Source organism: Halichoerus grypus, chromosome 5 (assembly GCF_964656455.1).
Source record: "Halichoerus grypus chromosome 5, mHalGry1.hap1.1, whole genome shotgun sequence".
Lineage (NCBI taxonomy): Eukaryota > Metazoa > Chordata > Mammalia > Carnivora > Phocidae > Halichoerus > Halichoerus grypus.
The window spans coordinates 4,790,737-4,808,309 of record NC_135716.1 but is presented as its reverse complement, the minus strand read 5'-3'; the positions used below and the strand labels follow the sequence as shown (position 1 = coordinate 4,808,309).

The window sequence follows — 17,573 nt, the reverse complement described above, 5'->3', positions numbered from 1 at the left end:
TTCACATGCAGATGGATGCTGGAGATAAGAAAGGAATTGTCAGGGGCGCCTGGGTGGCTCAGTCGGTGAAGCGTCTGCCTTTGGCTCAGGTCATGATCCCAGGGTCCTGGGATCGAACTCCGCATTGGGCTCCCTGCTCAGCGGGAAGCCTGCCTCTCCCTCTGCCCCTCCCTGCTCGTGCTCTCTCTCTCTCTCAAATAAATAAAGTCTTTAAAAAAATAAAAAGAGATAAAAAGAAAGGAATCGTCCATGCTAACTGAGGAGGAAACTCGGATTTATTGAGCACCTGTTTGTGCGAGCGTATCAGGTACACACATACACTCAACGCACTTTATTTCCAAGGCAGAGCCCTGGAGGCACAGATGTCCCAGCTCCGGCCAGTGCCCTGGCCAACTGCCCAGCATCAGGAAGACACGGCAGTGGTCACCGGACCTCTTTATTTCACAATTAAAGGGAGACCAACTGTGAGGAGCTTGAAGGAGTCCCATCCATGGCTCAGAAGCCGGATTAACACGCTTCCTCCATACCAGCTTCTGTCTTTGGCCGGACACAGGATGCCATGAAGCCTCACTGGCTTGAGTGCCATGATTTTGCATCCGAGAGCCTGAAGCAGTGAGGTGGCTGAGTCTGCTCCCCAAGGACCGATTCTGGGTTCCCTGTGTGCACTTTCCATCAGGCAGCGAGGACATTCTTCATGTCTGCACATTCCTTCGCTTCCTGCTTCACGTGTCTCTCCTGGGAAGTGGCAACCTCCGGGCATGACCGAGAATAGAAACCCATTGCCTCATGTTTTCAGTTTCCTTTTGAGGAAAGAGGTAAATCTGGCAAGTGTCTTCTGGTCAGGATTTCATAGCACCAAGAGTTTCCTTAAAATGGACAGCTCCACGTCACATGGGCGCCGTGAGAAAAACCGAGAAACAACCCACTGCCCCACGGTCATGTTCTCCCAGCCTCCGAGGAGAGGGGAGAACTCGTGGAGCATTATCATATGAAATAATAATAATAATAATAAACAATAATAATAATATTAATAATAATCTGACCGACCGGCAGCATCTGTTGGTTTTAATAATGTTGAGGTCTCTCAAGAAAATAAGACAAAAACAAATGATAAAAGAAAAAAAAACACGTGGCTGTAATGTTTCAAGACCTCTGGCTTCTTATCAGGCTCTGAGTTCAAGTTTCAGAAATCCACTGCCGCCTCTTAGTATTCCGGAATCTTCTAGGGGCCCTTCACGTTAGCGGGCTGGACAGCGAGGCTGGCGAAGTAGGCACACTGGGAGGGGTCACACTGGCCAGGGGGCCCGGGCGGGCCTGGGGGTCCGGGGTGTCCTGATGGTCCTGTCTCCCCTTGAGGGCCGGGAGCCCCGGGGAGCCCGTCTTTCGCATAGCCAGGTTCCCCGGGTTGACCTGGCCCAAGGAGAAGAAAAAAAAAAAAAACCAGAAAGTGTTCAGGATCCTTCTGGGGCAAACGAGCCCTGCTCTCATTGCTTCCATTCAGTACCAGCTGAGGACCAGAAACGTCCTCAGGGCTGGGAACTCTGCCTGGGGCGATCACGATGGTCCACAGGGGCACGGGGATGCCTTCACTGTTTGGACTGGGGCAGCAATCAGGGTGCCCCTGGAGAGAAACCAACAAGGGCAGATGGAGGGCAGGGGTATGGGGCGGACAAGAAACACGGCCTTCTATGTTCTCACATGGTTCTAGGAGATACAGTTGAATTGAGAGGCGGACACCAAGTCTTCAACATTAACCGTCAGCCCCAATCCACGTATCCTTAGAGATACCTGATGACGTTCTATTACCCAATATCCAATTTGTCCTAAATCTTCTGTAGTTTCCAGGCTGGTATCTATATGTTAAATGTGAACTACATACTTGGACCACATTCACCTATTCTGTAAATCATGGTCAAGGACAATATAAATAGGATGTAAGTCACTGACAAATAACCCAAAATTTAGACTCAGAAATATTACCTATAGACAAATGTTTATTCCTCCATTTATTAAACATCATAATTTCATATGTAATCAATCTATGTCCCTTTTTGCTTTGGCCACTGGGAAGCTCATTGCTAAGTATAGGCCTAACCCTATTACCTCTTAAGTCACCATGTTAGGAAATCTGAGTCTCCTTATAAAAGAAACAAAAAGGACATTTTCCCCTTAAAAAGATCTTTAGACATTTCATGAACTCTAAAATTCATGAACACTTTGGTAGTCGTTATTTAATCTCTATGGTCCTGTCTCGACCAAGCCGGAGGCCAGCAGTGTCACTGACTCCTGCAGAGAATCATTGAAGAACAGTCATTATCTCAAACTTGCACTCATACAAATATTTCCTCTTTCTAAACGGTTCTGTTCTGCCTTTTAATCTTTATTTGGAATTGCTTTATTTTAAAAATATCCTTGGGGCACCTGGCTGGCTCAGTCAGGAGAGCACATGAGTCTTGATCTTGGGGTTGTGGGTTCAAGCCCCACGTTAGATGTAGAGATTACTTAAAAATAAAATCTTTAAAAAAATAAAAATGAAAAATATTCTTAATATTAGAAACTATTGGAAAGTAGGCAAGTTGTCAAAAATAAACACTTAACATGTATTTTTAGTTGTCTTCTCTAGTGAGAGTAGCAACATGCATCCAGTGCAGGAAATTTGGGAAATCAAGATAAAAATACTAAATTAGAATGACCTATAGGTCTCATATTCAGAAATAATCTTAGGTGATCATATAAACTAGAACTAAATAACAAGAGGAACTTCAGTGCGGTGGAATTTGGTAATAATAACTCAGTCTAATTTCTTCCACCTTCTACTCGCACCCCTCATCTTGGGCCACCCCACTGCTGTGCCCCAGAGATCTTTCCACACAGCCAACTTGTCCAGGTTGTCAAACGGCGAGCCCCACGTCCCAGGGAGCCCTCACTCCCACCCTGCCTCCTGGCCAGCACATCCCAACGTACATTCGGAGAAATAGTAATGGGGTATCAACACGTGCACGGATTGGACTTTCAAGCGAGTTGAGAAAATGCTGCCGTAAACAAAATAAACATCATTTGTTCCTGCGAGGCAGGGTGTAGGAGAATTCATGAGTGTCGGGAAGGAGTCAAGGGGCGCACGGTTCCCCACGCTGCCCAGTCTTATTTAACCCCAAGTCTGTTTTCCTCAGGACTATTTCACAGGATAAACCTCAACAACTCATGGGATACAAACACTACAGGTTTTTTGGTAAGTCAAGAAGCTGGCGCTTTAGAAAGATTCGATAAAAACACATGAGTGATCCTCTCTCCTCTCAGATAAACCCAGCCTTTCTTCCCAGACACCCCTGCGGCGCTGCAGTGTGTCACTCCATGGCGGAGGGCCACCCGCCCTGAGACTCCGGACACTCTCCCTACCTGGGATGCCGGGCAGGCCCATCTCGCCTCGGAGGCCAACGCCAGGTGCACCTGGGTCTCCTTTGGCTCCTCGCTCACCTGTGAGAGAGACACGCACCTTTGGTGGGAGAGACCCACGGTGAGGGCAGAGGCAGGGAGTGGCCCCGGGAGCAGGTCCAGGGTCAGCACGGGGCTGCGGCAGCCTTCCGTCCGAACTGGCCTCGCTCACACGTTCTCCACACTGGGACTCCGAAGTTCTGTTCACACTCACTGACATGCACTCACACTCAAGCATGCACTCAATCCAGATACACGCCTGTGAGCACCAAAGTAAACAGACACCCTCTTAAATGCACGCTCAGCTACACATCAACGTTGGTTCAAGCACATAACTGGCTGATTACAGGCATACACATGCACATTTAGTTTTTTTAAGATTTTATGTATTTATGTGACAGACAGAGACACAGCGAGAGAGGGAACACAAGCAGGGGGAGTGGGAGAGGGAGAAGCAGGCTTCCCGCTGAGCAGAGAGCCCGATGCAGGGCTCGATCCCAGGACCCCGAGATCATAATCTGAGCCGAAGGTAGACGCTTAATGACTGAGCCACCCGGGCGCCCCATGCACATTTACACGTATGTTAGCAAACATATATGCACACTCATATACACACACAGACTCACTTAAACACGGGCACACGGATACGCAGAGCCGTACGCTCTCTCCCGTGCACACACACACATCCACACAGCCACACGCTCTCTCCCCTGTAATAAACATGTCCATCTTCATCCACTCATGCTTGCCTGCACTTCCCCCGTTCTCACAGCCTTTCATCTGAACCTGTAGGAACTGGGTGATGACAATAAACAGACTCAACACTCTAGATCCTACAGGCATTTACTACAACAGGTCTACCCTCAAAAAACTTTAAATCCAGTAAGAGATGAAACAGGGCACCAAGAACATTCTTATTTGAAGCAGACTGTGGGTGAGTTAAAATCACACAGAAATTCCAGAGAGGGTCCCTTCCCTCTGGGAGGAAATTCAAGATCATATTTGAGTTAATACCATACAGATTAGATTAAACTGTCTCAATTTCTCTCATCATTCTTTTTTTTTTTTTTGCCATGTTGTTTGCAGAAGTCTCCTTTATGCAACATATTTTTTTTGTGATCTAAATGGAAATTTTGCTAGTTCGTGGAGACTTTAGACCATTCTTACTTATTGTTGTAACTGCCACACTGGGTCAGTTCTGTCCGAGTCTGATGTTTCCTACACTTTATGCTTTCTTGTTGACATCTAGCTCATGTATTTTGTTTTATGAACCAAAAGAGATGGGACTTGAGCACAAATTTAACAAAAAAAAATTTCAGCAGGAGAAACATTACAGGGAATGAATAAATGAATGAGTGAAGAATTAGTAAGGAAGCAGTAGGTGAAAAGAGGAGAATGTTAGGGGCATCCATGTCAATACTCCCCAGTGGTGACCAAAATCTGGTGCTTTCTGTACCCCAGGCTCACCCCTCTCCTACCCCACACTCACCCGCCCACCTTGCACTCACTCCTCCCCACAGAGCAGCTAATAATCAGGTTGATGAGTCTGGCTTCTGTCCTCCCTCCTGCTTTCCTACCTGCCTGCCTGCAGAGAGCGTGCGCTTGCCTCGGTCACTAGGGGGGTCAGACGCTGCCCCTTGGAGGAGAGACCGGTTGTGGCCCAGATTGCCCACGTCCAGGTGAGAAGTCTACCTGAGAGCTGGAGAGGTAGCAGCCCTTTTAGCTGCCACTTTGTTCAATTCTAAAGCTGGCGTCCAACGCCCCATGGGCCTGGAGACTGCACGTCTCACTCCTCAGCGAGCCCTAATCTCGGAAGGGGAAAGAGGGCACTTTGTGTCGCCCCTGCTCTAGTGGAAAACCAGGAAGTGGGAGGGAGCTGATTCGCTCTTCCTGGCGGAAGCACATTTTACAAAAATGTCAAGTATGAAATCCTTCTGTACATATGAAAACATTACATGATGCCCAAACGCTCAGTGTTACCAAGCTGGAGGAGAGGAGAGTGAGATCAATTATGCACATTCAGCTGGAGCGTGGTCCCTTCCCAGCCCTCCTCTGTGCCAAGCATGGCTCCTCTGGGTCCTCACTCACCTTTGGGACCCATTGGTCCAGAGGGTCCTTCCAGACCCCCCTGCCCGGGCTGTCCTGGCTCCCCGATGGGGCCCACCCGGCCCGGAAGCCCATCTTTTCCAGGGGGCCCCGGGGGCCCGGGTCGGCCTTGAGATGACTTCACATGCACTGGGGGCCTCTGGGCCAGGAGGTAAGCGAGTCTGGCTGCAGAGGAGGGAAAACAGAGATGTTCACAAAGGAGGGCGATGGACAGGAGACGGGCCAGGACTCACTGTGCAGCTCAGAACTCGGGAGACTGTAAGCAGCACAGAACACCAATGAGATCAACCCCACACAGCACAGCCCGGGCGCCCGTCCCAGGGCAGCCTCCGCCGGCTGTGGGCCTCGGGCCAGCTACTCGACCTCTTTGAGCCTTCACGTCCTTGTCTGGAGAATGGAGACAATTCAATCACGGCCACCCCACCCAGTGGGCGCGAGGACAGGCACGTGAGATGAAGCATTAGGACTGTGCTCAGCAGATGCTGGTGGCGCCAGTCACGGCAGGACTGGCGGCTGGGACAGTACCCACAGCAGAAGGGGCTGCAGTAATTGCCAGCTGGGGAAGTTGAGACTGGGGGTGAGACTTAGGGGCTTACAGAGCAATGTAGAGTCACATTTCTCATCTATACCCCGAAGGGCTGGGTATGATGTCATTGAGGGACCTTACATGTCTAAAATGCAAAGACTACAGAACTGGTCAAAAACCCAGAGGTCCATGGCTTTCCACCACACTGGGGATACCATGCCCATCTGATGGCCACTGAGAGACTGTCACACGTAGTCAGGCCCAGCTCTTCTACCTGCAGGTGGGTGACTGAGCCCAGAGAGGCTGGAGGGTCTCCCAAGGCCCTGGTGTTTTGGTGATAAAACCAAGGCAGAGTCAGGGTCTTCTGAGCGCCCCGGGGATTGGCTTCCCACGAGCACCATCCTGCCATCTTCCTGCACGAGGCGGCGGGTGGGGTACGGCCTGTGTCTGAGGCCTGAGCGAACGGCTGAACTTCTCTGAGCTCTGATTTCCTCATCCTTAAAGTAGAACTGATGCTTGCTCTTCAGAAGGCTGCTTGAAAGAAAGGACCCTGCCCAACAGATGCTCCGTCTGAACTTCGCTCAAAACAGGTCTTGTTTCTGCTCTTGGGCTGGAAACTCCCCAAGGGCAGAAGCCATTTCTGTCGCTGGTAAATCTAAGACTCAGAAAGCAGAGCTCAGAGATGCCCACGGGGGAGACCTCGGGACACAACCTGCCCAGTGGCAAGTGCCATTCCAGCCTCTGGTTTCCTTCCTTTTTTCAACCCACGCCCCTGCCATGTTTCCCAGGTAATGGTCTTGGGCTCTCCTGTGTGTGGAGAGGGACCATGCTGGCCTGGCCACTTGAAGAGGGCTGGGATGGGGGGCACCTTGTCCAACGCTGTGTCCCCAGACCCAACCCACAGTCTGCCATACGGTTGGTGCAAATAACTCTGAGACGTGAGCATGTGAATAAACGCGCCCTCCCATTTCGTCCATCTGGGTCCTGGAAGAGTTATGGATGTCTGACCTTCCCTATCATAGGCTGCCCATGACTTTCCTCCCCTAACAGCTTCCAGCCCAGAGGGAGGTGGGGACAGCTGCCTGCACACAAATCCTGCTAGACGCTTACCAGATCTCCCATGTCCAGTAAGTTACTTGGCATCTCTGCTCCTAACACTCAACATGCCTCCTGCTCTTCCATGAGTTGCCTTGTGAGCGCGTAGGAAACCACCTGACCTACGGCAAGCCCCACATGCTGGCGTGACTGCTACCTCCCGACCTGGCTCCCTCCCTGAGCACCTGCTGTGTGCTAGGCTCATGCAAGACCGTGGGATTTAACAATAAGTCCAATACACTTGGACTGAAAGGGACCTAGTTCCATGAAAGCACTACGTATCCCCGCTGCCCTCGGGACTGAATGCACAGAATAAATGAGGGATGGAGGCAGAGCTGGTTCTGTGGATGGGAGCTCCCCTAACAGGGGGTATTTGAGCGGAGGTAAAGACAAGCTCTGGACAGGACTCCATGTGTCTAGAGCCTGCACGGTGTTCCTCACGGTTCTGCACGATTGCTACATGGGAGCTGCTCTCCACGAGCCTTCTCCAAACCGGGTTGGGGAAATACTGAAGGGTGCAGAAGGGACGGCTTCCCAGGCTCCTCAAGAGGCCCTTGTGTGCCCGGCTGTGGTCAAGTCCAGCTACTCACTTCCCAGCTGTTTCTCTAGCTCTTCTTGGATGAGCCGTCGCAGGGTGTCCATGGAGGGGGACTCCCCCTGCAAGGAGGGAAGGTGAAGGGGAAATTACTTATCTCCCCAGTAAGTCCAGCCACCCAAGACCCCTGATGGCTCCGGGAACCAGGAGGGGCAAGGCAACACATAGCACATCGTCCTGGTCCAATCCTTCTCACGCCCAGAAGCACCTCCCTTTGCCTTGGCCACGCGGGCAGCAGCCTCCTATTTGATACGGTGACCTGAGGCCTCTGGTGCCACTCTTTCCACGCCCTTCCCGCTCCTTAGCTGCAGCTTCTTCCTGCAGAAGCCACTTCCCCAGCGCCAACCTGAGAGCTCCGGCCCCTCACCTCTCCCTGCCAAAGCCCCGTCCACTTCCGGCGCCGCTCCCAGGCTGCCTCCTGCACGGACTCGTCTTTGATTTCCCTGACCAGCCGCTTGGCCACGCCGGCTCCCGGGGTCTGGTTTTCCTTGCTCTGTTCACCGTGGCCCTCCCCAGGTGCCTGACCCTCCTGGTGCCTGACTCATAGACGCCAGTGAGTGTGTGCTGCCTCCGGGCTCACACAGCGACGTGATTCCTAGAGGAATCCGTGAGAGCAGCCCTCACGCCGCATTGGCCAGACCCCTCCCTCTTGCCTGACTCCTTCAGGGCTGTGTCCCCACCCTCAAGGGCGAGGCTCTCCTCCCTGTGCTCCTGTCTGCAGCCCCAGCACCCGGGACAGTGCCCAGCATGAGCAGGACAAGAATTCCAGGTCCTTATTCTGTTGATTCTTTTCTGGTCCCTCTTTCATGCTCGTCCCAGAACCTCATCGCTACCCACAGCAGCAGGACTAGGAGAACTCAGCGAGGACCCCGGGGGCTGTGGAAGTGCCCCGCCTCCCACGGCCCCCCTTCCTGGACTTGGCTGAGAGCCAGGCTCTGGGAAGTGACAGAGCGTCAGAGCTGCCAGGGACACTGGAGATCACCTAGACCTGTGCTCTGAGGACGGGAGGGTCCCCAGGGGACCACAGGGCTGCTGAGAGGGGAAGGCGAGGTCACGTGGACCTAGAACCCACCCCACCCCCAACCACTTCTACCTGGGCGGCTCTGCTTTTTTCTCCAATGTGTGCTCGTGTTACAGGTTTGTGTAAAATAAGAGTTCTGTCACTAGAATAAACTATTTCGAGAAAAAAACAATAAATAAGCTTGTCCTTTCATGTCCCCCCAAGTTGAGGCAGCACTAGCATCCTTACCCTCAGTCCTGGAAATCCTGGCTGGCCCGGAGGCCCCGGGGGCCCAGCCAGTCCATTCTCCCCAGGAGGTCCTTGGGGGCCCATCATGCCCGTGTAGCCTTTGTGACCAGGGATTCCAGGGTCCCCAGGCTGGCCCTTTCCACCAGGAGGTCCTTTGTCACCTTTGTTCCCGGGATCTCCCTGGAGGAGGGGAAGAAACATGTCAGTGAGCAGAGGGCTAGCAAGTGCACCCAGTGTAGACGGGCCCGCTGCAGCGGTGTGCAGCCCCCTGGTCCCCAGGTCCTCTCTCCTGGAGCCCTGGACAGACCTCAGTTCTGGCAGACCTGTGTCTCAGAGCCAAGACACATGAGGACACGGGCCTCCAGACACAAAGCCACCTGTCACCATCACACAGGTAGTGTGCAGAAGACAAGATGAGAACTCTGACTTCCAATCCCAGTCCGTGTGGCTTCATGCGCGTGCCTCGGGAAGGCCGGCCGCTGAGCCTGACCGCCGAGCGGCCACTCCTCCAGTTTGCTCTGTCAGCTGGACGGACAGTTACTCTTTCGACAGAGGCGCCGCCACTTGCAGGTGGCCTCCCGCACCCTACTCTTGGCTTTCGTGGGCCCACATGGGATGACACTGACCAGACTCTTCTCCCCATCTCTGACCCAGCCCCTGAAGACCTGGATCAATGATTTGGGAACCACGGCGACCACCAGACCATCCGGTCCTCTGCCCGACGCACTGCTGTGGGTGTGACCAGCAAGTCCTGGTTTTTGGTGGGTCTGAAAATAGATGGCCACATTGGCGAGCTCAGGGTGTAACAGGACTCCCCTGTGGGCAGATAGCAGTCGGGGGGAACGAGAGGGGAAGCAAGATGGTAGCTAGAAATGGAGCATGGCCATGGACGTGACCCAGAGCCAAGGACAGGGAAGACTGCAGGCATGAAACTATGTCCAACCTATATGCTTGAAGAGAAAGAAATAACGGACAAAATTTGATATGTCCCAGGGCTTTAACAAAAGGCAGATACAGATTTATAGCACACATGGTTCTACATGCACAGACTCTAGAGGATGAAAGGAAAATGTCCCGCGACGGACTCTGGGAAGGGGATGGGGGCCATAATGGGCACCAAGGTAGAGGAGCACCTACTTTTCATTTCATCCACTTTTTGCAATGGTTAACTGTATGTCTGTATTGCTTTTTCAACAATAATAAAGGACAGTGGATTTAAAATGAAGTTATCCAGATCTGAGGGACAGTCTTGACTTAAATTTCTCAGATGTGATGCATTTCATCTGTCCTTTGTCATCTGTCAGTGATCAGGGGTCGGTGATGGTCCTGGCGCTCCGAGCTCCTGAATGCCGAGACCCTATCACAGCTGTGGTACAGCACTTCCTATTCATTAAATGTCTCAATATCATTTTGCGGGGGGAGGACTCGTCCCAGACTTCAAATGTCCCCAGGAGTGCAAAGGAATGAGGAGCCTGACGGCTCCCTGGCAATGTTCCATGAAACCACTTAACAGGGAGAAGGCAATTCTCCACTTATTGATTAGGTATTAGAGAGGAGATTCCTATTTGTGGTCTGAACTCCCTGGCTGCCAGCCAGAGCTCCCAGGAGCACCTGTGTGGCACTGGGGTGGGGGCCCCTCAAAATGCCTTCTCAGACACACCCCCCGCCCCGGCTCCATCCTCAGGAACCAACGACCAGAACGCAGAGGAATCAAGTCACTCAGAAGTAAGGAGGGAAAGAGATCTGGAGGGGTTGACAATCTCTGACACTCTCTGCTTCCACGGCTCTGTGTCCTTGGACCTGCAGGAGAAACCCAGCTCCTCACCCACCCAACTTGCAAAGAAAGCAGAGATAAATGCTCGGCAGGACCATGGCAAACAAGCAGGGGGGTGGGGTGTGGGGTGTGGGGTGTGGGGTGGTGGTGACATCCACATGGTGCAACAGTGTGATGGGGAACGGCTGACCAAATGGAGGGTTGTGGGCAAACGAGAAGCTTAATTCCTCTAAAGGGAGTGACCGTTGTCACAAGGGTGAGAACACCCCCTCCCCTCAATGGCATTTCTGGGGGGAAAAAAAAAAAACCACTAAACCAAAAAAAAACCTCCCCCTGTTGTTTTTTGGAGGAATGAAATGTAAAGAAAGGCTTCCTGAGTGTGGCGCCAAGGCGATTCATTATGGAAAAAATCTGTTCCCTTGTCACCTTCAGCGACAAATCTGGCTCCTGGCAAATTGGCATTTTGGGAGCTGAGCACGTCATGCCCGGGCGCTCGTACAGGGAGAGGGAAATCTGTCAAAGTCTCAGAACGCTCGCCTTTGAATTTGTAATTGCAATGATTTTACTCCTTAAAATAACATCCAAAAAGGAAAAAAAAAAAGGGAAAGTAACAACATTCACTACAACAATCCCTTCGTGGGCTAATGATTTTCCAGGGAGCGGCAGACCCACAAGCTCCCCGGGCTTGGCTGTTGTTCGCTGACCGCCGGGGACAGGGTCCCCATGCCGCCTAGCAAAGGTCACATTCGGTAACTACCTCCCTCACTTACCCTGTCTCCTTTGGCTCCTGGCTCTCCGGGCTTCCCGGGGGCTCCCTGCAAAGAGTCCAAAGGAGGATGATCACTGAACCAGGGCCACCCATCTGCGACCCTGTGTGCCGAGCACAAGTGGTATCCGGGAAATCAGACACCCCAGGAGCCCCTGTCTGTCTGTCCAGACGTTGCAGGCATCCCATCCTTCCTCCTCTGTGCACCCTGGACTGATGGCACCAGCCCTTTTAGGACTCCTCCTCTGCCTTTTCCAGGATAGATCCCTCTCGCCGAACACACTCAGGAGACCCTGCAGGACGTGGACTTTGAAAGGCGCTCGCTGCCCCTGTGGCCTGGGCTACCTCGCCTCCCACCGACCCGAAGGACCTCCACGTCCGTGACTGCCCACCGCAGGGAGCACACGGTTCTCCCTCCTCCTGGCCTCTGAGGCTCACCTTCCTGCTGCCTGCAGCGCACTCCCCTCTGCCCTGCACGGAATGTCTGTGCCCCCCAAGTGTATATGTTGAAGCCAGAATCCCCAGGGTGACTATTAGCAGGTGGGGTCTTCAGGAAGTACTCAGGTGTAGATAAGGTTGCGAGGGTGGCCCCATGATGGACATAGAGAGACAGGCATCGAGACCAGGGGGCCGGCTAGTGTAATTAGGGAAGGATCGCATACCATCTGCTGACACCTCAATCTTGGACTTGCCAGCCCCCAGAACCATGAGAAATATCTGTTTCTCAGCCACCCAGTCCAGGCTAATTGTGTGGCAGCCAAGCTGACTAATCACGATCCCTCTGTCTGTGATCAATCCCACCAGGCCTTCAGGCCTCCCTGCCAGGAAGCCTCCCCTGACCACCCAGCACCTAGGTACTAGGGACCCCACACCCCTCCTGGAGGGCGGTCACACAGCCCTGTAGTCCCCACTGCTAGGATACTCCCTCCTTGCTTCTGTGACCCTCCCCAGCTGGAACCTCTCTCTACCCCACTTTGCCCCCAGCCCCTCTGCCACCTCCCTTGCAAAGGAACACTGGCCAGTGTCTGATGTCATGCACGGGTTCCCGGGCCACCAGCTGCCCTGTAACTCCCGTTGTCCCCAGACAAGGTGACAGCGGTGTTGCCCTTGGTCAACAAGCACCTGGAAGGCAGGTCCTGTGCTTACCCACCCCTGGGCTCCACTGTGTCGACCCAAACTCCACTGTGCACTTAGTTCAAGAATACAAACTGCAGGGGCGCCTGGGGGGCTCAGTCGTTAAGCGTCTGCCTTCGGCTCAGGTCATGATCCCAGGGTCCTGGGATCGAGCCCCGCATCGGACTTCCTGCTCGGCGGGAAGCCTGCTTCTCCCTCTCCCTCTCCCCCTGCTTGTGTTCCCTCTCTCACTGTGTCTCTCTCTGTCAAATAAATAAATAAAATCTTAAAAAAAAAAAAAAAGAATACAAACTGCAGAGCAGTCAGCCCAGGGCTCACGTCCCATCTCCGGCTCCCGGGACAGAAGGTGTCTCCGGAGAAGGAAGTAAGGAGAGCAAACACTCTGTCATTTCAGCCCTGGCCCCATTCACTGCACCCCTTCACGCAGGGACCACCCACAGCCCCTGACTTGTGCAGAGGGAGGAGCAGAACACGGCCCTGTTCTCACAGGACTCACAGCCCAGCTGAGAGCTAGAGGTGGGCCCAGCTGATTCTTACAGACAGGCCACAGACCCCTTTATTTCTCTAATAGAAGTACAACAAGGTGTGTCGGGAGCCCCAGGAGAAAGTGCATGACTGTGTGTCGGGAGGCAGGGAGACAGGAACTGGGGTGTGGTATGCAGGGGGCGGGAGGAGGCAGGAGCTCACACGGGGGAGAGCATGGGGTCAGCTCAGGGCAGAACTCAGGGCCTGCTCTCAGACAATGAGGAGCTGGTGGTATTTCCCCTCTAGTCAATCCAGGGAGCGGGAGGAAGGAGGCATTGGTGAGTGAGCGAGCAATCTGCCCGTGAGTGGGAAGCATGGCTGGGACGGGGGGCAAATGCTCTTCAGACCAGAGCCCTTGGACCCGGCTCTCAGGGAGTCACCCACCTCCCTCCCTGAGCTGAGAAAGTAACCCCAAGATGCAGAGTGAGAAGGGGTCTTCCTCATGCAGGGGGCGTGCAGGCTTGGAAATGGACAAGGTGGTAACGGTAGCTTTCTTTCTCTATGTTCGTTCAGTCTCGTTTCTTATCAAATATTTCTGCTACTTCCTCTATGCTGGGCTCTTGGACTCTGGCGAACAGCGGGGTGCGAGGACACTGCATAGTGGGGCATCGCTTTGTTTCGTGGGTTGTGAAGAAAAGTCAAAAGAGGCAACATCTTGACACAGACCTCAGGACGAGCAGGGTCAGGAGCGCAAAGGGGTGTGGGGTGGGGAGGGCTTCTGGAAAAGGGCCCCCATGTGTATGAGAGCTCTTGGCATGTTTGGGGAGCTGAAGGTCCAGAGCACCTGGGGCCCGGAGGCTGAGGGGAGTCGGCGGGGCCAGGGCACCTGGACTCCCACTGCGCAGGGGTGGGCAGGGCCGAGATTGGCCTGGGAAGCAGCATGACCTCGTGTGTGCTCTGCAGGCAGCTACAGGCAGGAGAGGGCTGGGGGGGTGGCTGGACCAGGGGGCCAGTGGGTGGTCACTGCAATCGTGCAGGTGTCAGGTGATGGCAGCCGGACTGGGGTCCTCAGTAGGCATGGAGAGAGCTGGACAGAGGGAGGCATTTTGGACTGGCCACTGACAGGACTTGTTGACAGACTGGACCCAGAGACAGGCCACGGACAGAGGCTGTCAAGAAGGTGCCCGGGACCGGCTGCCTCCATGAGGGTCCCTGTGCAAAACTAGAGAGGATCCACATGGTGACAGCAGTGCACCGAAGCGAGGGCGGGACCCGGCCGAGCCTACGCGTGTCACCGCCCCCAAAGCTGCTCCCGTGTCCCCGCTCCCGCGTCCCCCACAGGAAAGGGGGGCCGAGGGGACGGGACCATGCGATACTTGCCTCCTTGCCTGGGACTCCCTTCTCTCCTGGCTCTCCCTACGGAACAGAACAGAGTATCAGGAGGCCTGTGGCATCAGCACATTGTCACCAGGACATTTTCACTCAAGTCATGTTCCGGCAAAGACGATAATCGATGGTCCAGCCAACCAAGGACAACTCAAGCAGGCTTCTCTCATCAGCCTGGCCACAAGGCGGCAAAGAAATGCCCCAGAGCGGGAGGGGAAGCCACAGGTTCTGGGCTCCTCGTCAAAGGGATGGCTGGGACTCCACCAAGAGGGCCTCCAGGATACGGGCTTTACAGAGCGTCTAGTTGTGGTAGGGGGTGGTCCCGAGAAGCAGGCTGAGAGTGAGAAACAAGACGCCAGTGACGCTGGGCTCTGGAGCTAGCCTGCCCGCGTTCAAATCCTGGCTGCTTCACCCACTGGCTCTGTGACCTTGGACAATGTCCTTATAATTTCTCAAGTTCTCTGTGCCTCAGTTTCTTCATCCGCAAAACGGGAGCAGAAGCTGGACCTTGCCCAAATACCGTCTGCTATTATTGTGACCAGAAGCACGAGTGCTATAAGTCTAGAAGTGTGGGTACCAGACTGCTGCTTGGCGGCAGGGTGTTCCTAAGGGGAGGGAGGAGGAGGCTGGGGCCTTTAATGGCTGGGCCACAGAGTGGAAGTGCTCAAGTAAAAATCAGTGGACAGAGCTACGTTAGGGCTTAAACTACATGGTAGAAATGGGCAAAAGAGAGGTTGCCACCTGGAGTGGCTGGGCTGGCTGGGCGGCAGGGGCACCCTCGGGGGTCAGAATTAACTAGATGGGACGTACAGGAACGTGGGTATGCTTCCTACTCTTGCATGGGACATACCACCGTGATCCTGTGGTCAGCAGCCCACGGTGTGGACCACGGCATGCAGTATGCACCGGGAACTTGGCTGGACATACTTGAGTCCCCCAGCATCCATCAGCCCAGAAACCGAGCAAAGATCCGCTGGCAGCGTCTCTGGATCCCACTTTCTAGTCCAGAGGCCTGGGCTCAAGCAGCAGCTGCAGCGCAGACTGACCACGTGGCCTCAGGAAACCACCCACATGTTCTGACCCTGCAGCCAAACTCGGTCATCATTACAATGGTTTGAAGGGCCCTTGAAGCTCTAGGATCAGAGGTGTGCGCTCTTATATCCCCATTTGAATAATGACAAAGCTCGGGCACAGAGGCTACGAGACTGGCCCAAGGTCCCACACTTTAGGAGTGTGGAGCTGAGAATCCCACGCAGCTGACCCGAGTGCACAACACTGCCCACCAACCGCGACATGAGTGTGACCACACAGCCGGTGATGCCACCTGAGCAGGTGGACCCGAGGACACAGTGGGTGGCGGGAAACATACTGCCCTTGAACCTCCCCCCAGAGCTAGGCGTCTTGGCCCCCAGGGAGTTCTCGGCTTACCTGGGGCCCCCGGGGACCCAGAAAGCCAGGGAGTCCCGGGTTGCCGTGGTCTCCTTTGTTCCCCTTCTGGCCCTGCAGAGGGAGAACAGGCATTGGTTCTGCAAGGTCAAAGGCTGGCCCAAGGAGACTCAGAAACCTCATAACCCCGCTGTACTCTGAAGGCCTGAGACATCAGCAGAGAGAAGGACACCCCTTTCCTGTATGGGAGGGCAGGGGGTCGGGGAGAGGCATGGCTACTGTGAGTCCTGACAGCACTGTGGGGGTGGGGCAGCAAGACTAGAAGCATCTCTTTCCAGTCAAAGCAACAGAAGCAACATGGGACAAATATGGCACAGAAACACTCCGCTGTGTGTGGCCTCTCCAAGGAGCCCTCCGGCAAGGTAGTGCACTTATTCCCAATAGCACAGCGAGGCTCATGGTTTGGTAGGATGGTTTTTTGGCAACAGCTCTAGGGACCCTTTCAGTTCCAGCCTTTCCAGGCATGTGTGAGTCAGCTCTTCTGAGGCCAGCTCTGCGCTGGGCGTGAAGCCAGGCTCATGGCCCTGTCCCATCCCATCCGCTCGGTCTCACCAGCGGTGACAAGCCCCACACCACGGCTTCTGAGGAACGTCATTACATGTGCTAAGGAGTTAAGCCCCTCTAGTGCAGCCATCCCTGGTCTAACAGAGAGACGTGTCCCTACTAGGGTGACCAGATGCCCGGTTTGCCTGCGAATGATGGGTTTCCCAAGATGCAGGATTTTCTGTGCTAAAACCAGGAAGATTCTTGGCCAACCAGGATGGGCCCGTCACCCTCATTTCCACAATGACAACAGCTGGCCGGCCAAGTGGTCTGCCCAATGCTTCGTGCAATCATTGCTCAACTCACCATGCCCCGAGGGAGGTGGTCTTCTGAACAGAGTTGCCAGTTTTAGCAAATAAATATACAAGAAGCCTGGGCTGGGAGGAAATTTGTGGACAGGATCTGACTCACCCAACCCCAGAACCCATCAGAGAACCATCTTCCCCACCATGTCCCCCATCTACCAGACCTAATCCCAAATCCAGGGACCTGGATTCTGATTATTCATGCCACCCTCTCTCCACCACCCATGGATCCTACCCATCGTTCCTTCCTGCTCTCCCCATCCCCTACCTTCTGACCACTAGGAAGACCCTCTTCAGCCAAGTCTGTCCTATACCCATTCCCATGTTACACACTTACCCTGTCATCTGAGATGGGAATGGCTGGGGACCTCACCCTGTCCTCCCATCCTCTAAAAATATGCAATGTTTATTGTGCAACCTTATTATACATTTTTTTTTTTTAGTCCTTGGTAGGTCTGTACCTTTGGTTGCCTATGGTAGTAGACAACAGAGATTCAATGCATAATTGTATGCATTTTAGACTTTGAAAGAGGTCCTTATTGGATCCTCTTGCCTCCAGCCTATTTCTATCATTCAAACCCCTTATTTTTCTCTTGATGCTTCTAGCATAGAGAACATACAATCTGTAATGTGAAAGGCATGCCCATTTCAAAGCTTGCCTTGATTCTACCATACAGCAGGGGGAGTACTCACAGGACTTCCTGTGGGGCCAGGGTCTCCTGGAGATCCCGGTGATCCATTCTTACCCTGG

At 53.7% G+C, this 17,573-nt stretch overlaps 1 protein-coding gene across 1 annotated transcript in view; it reads right to left on the bottom strand.

Annotated features, from left to right (window-relative positions):
• Positions 1-246: 246 nt before the first annotated feature.
• The window catches only part of COL22A1 (collagen type XXII alpha 1 chain), a 250,581-nt gene continuing 233,254 nt past the window's right edge, over positions 247-17,573 (bottom strand). Inside the window, exons 56-64 of the mRNA XM_078071952.1 lie at positions 17,516-17,569; positions 15,957-16,028; positions 14,519-14,558; positions 11,548-11,588; positions 9,004-9,183; positions 7,750-7,816; positions 5,521-5,703; positions 3,397-3,474; positions 247-1,410 (exon numbers count right to left, since the gene is read on the bottom strand). Of these exons, the coding sequence (XP_077928078.1) occupies positions 1,223-1,410; positions 3,397-3,474; positions 5,521-5,703; positions 7,750-7,816; positions 9,004-9,183; positions 11,548-11,588; positions 14,519-14,558; positions 15,957-16,028; positions 17,516-17,569 (903 nt within the window). The 3' untranslated portion in view covers positions 247-1,222. The remainder of the gene's footprint in view (positions 1,411-3,396; positions 3,475-5,520; positions 5,704-7,749; positions 7,817-9,003; positions 9,184-11,547; positions 11,589-14,518; positions 14,559-15,956; positions 16,029-17,515; positions 17,570-17,573) is intronic.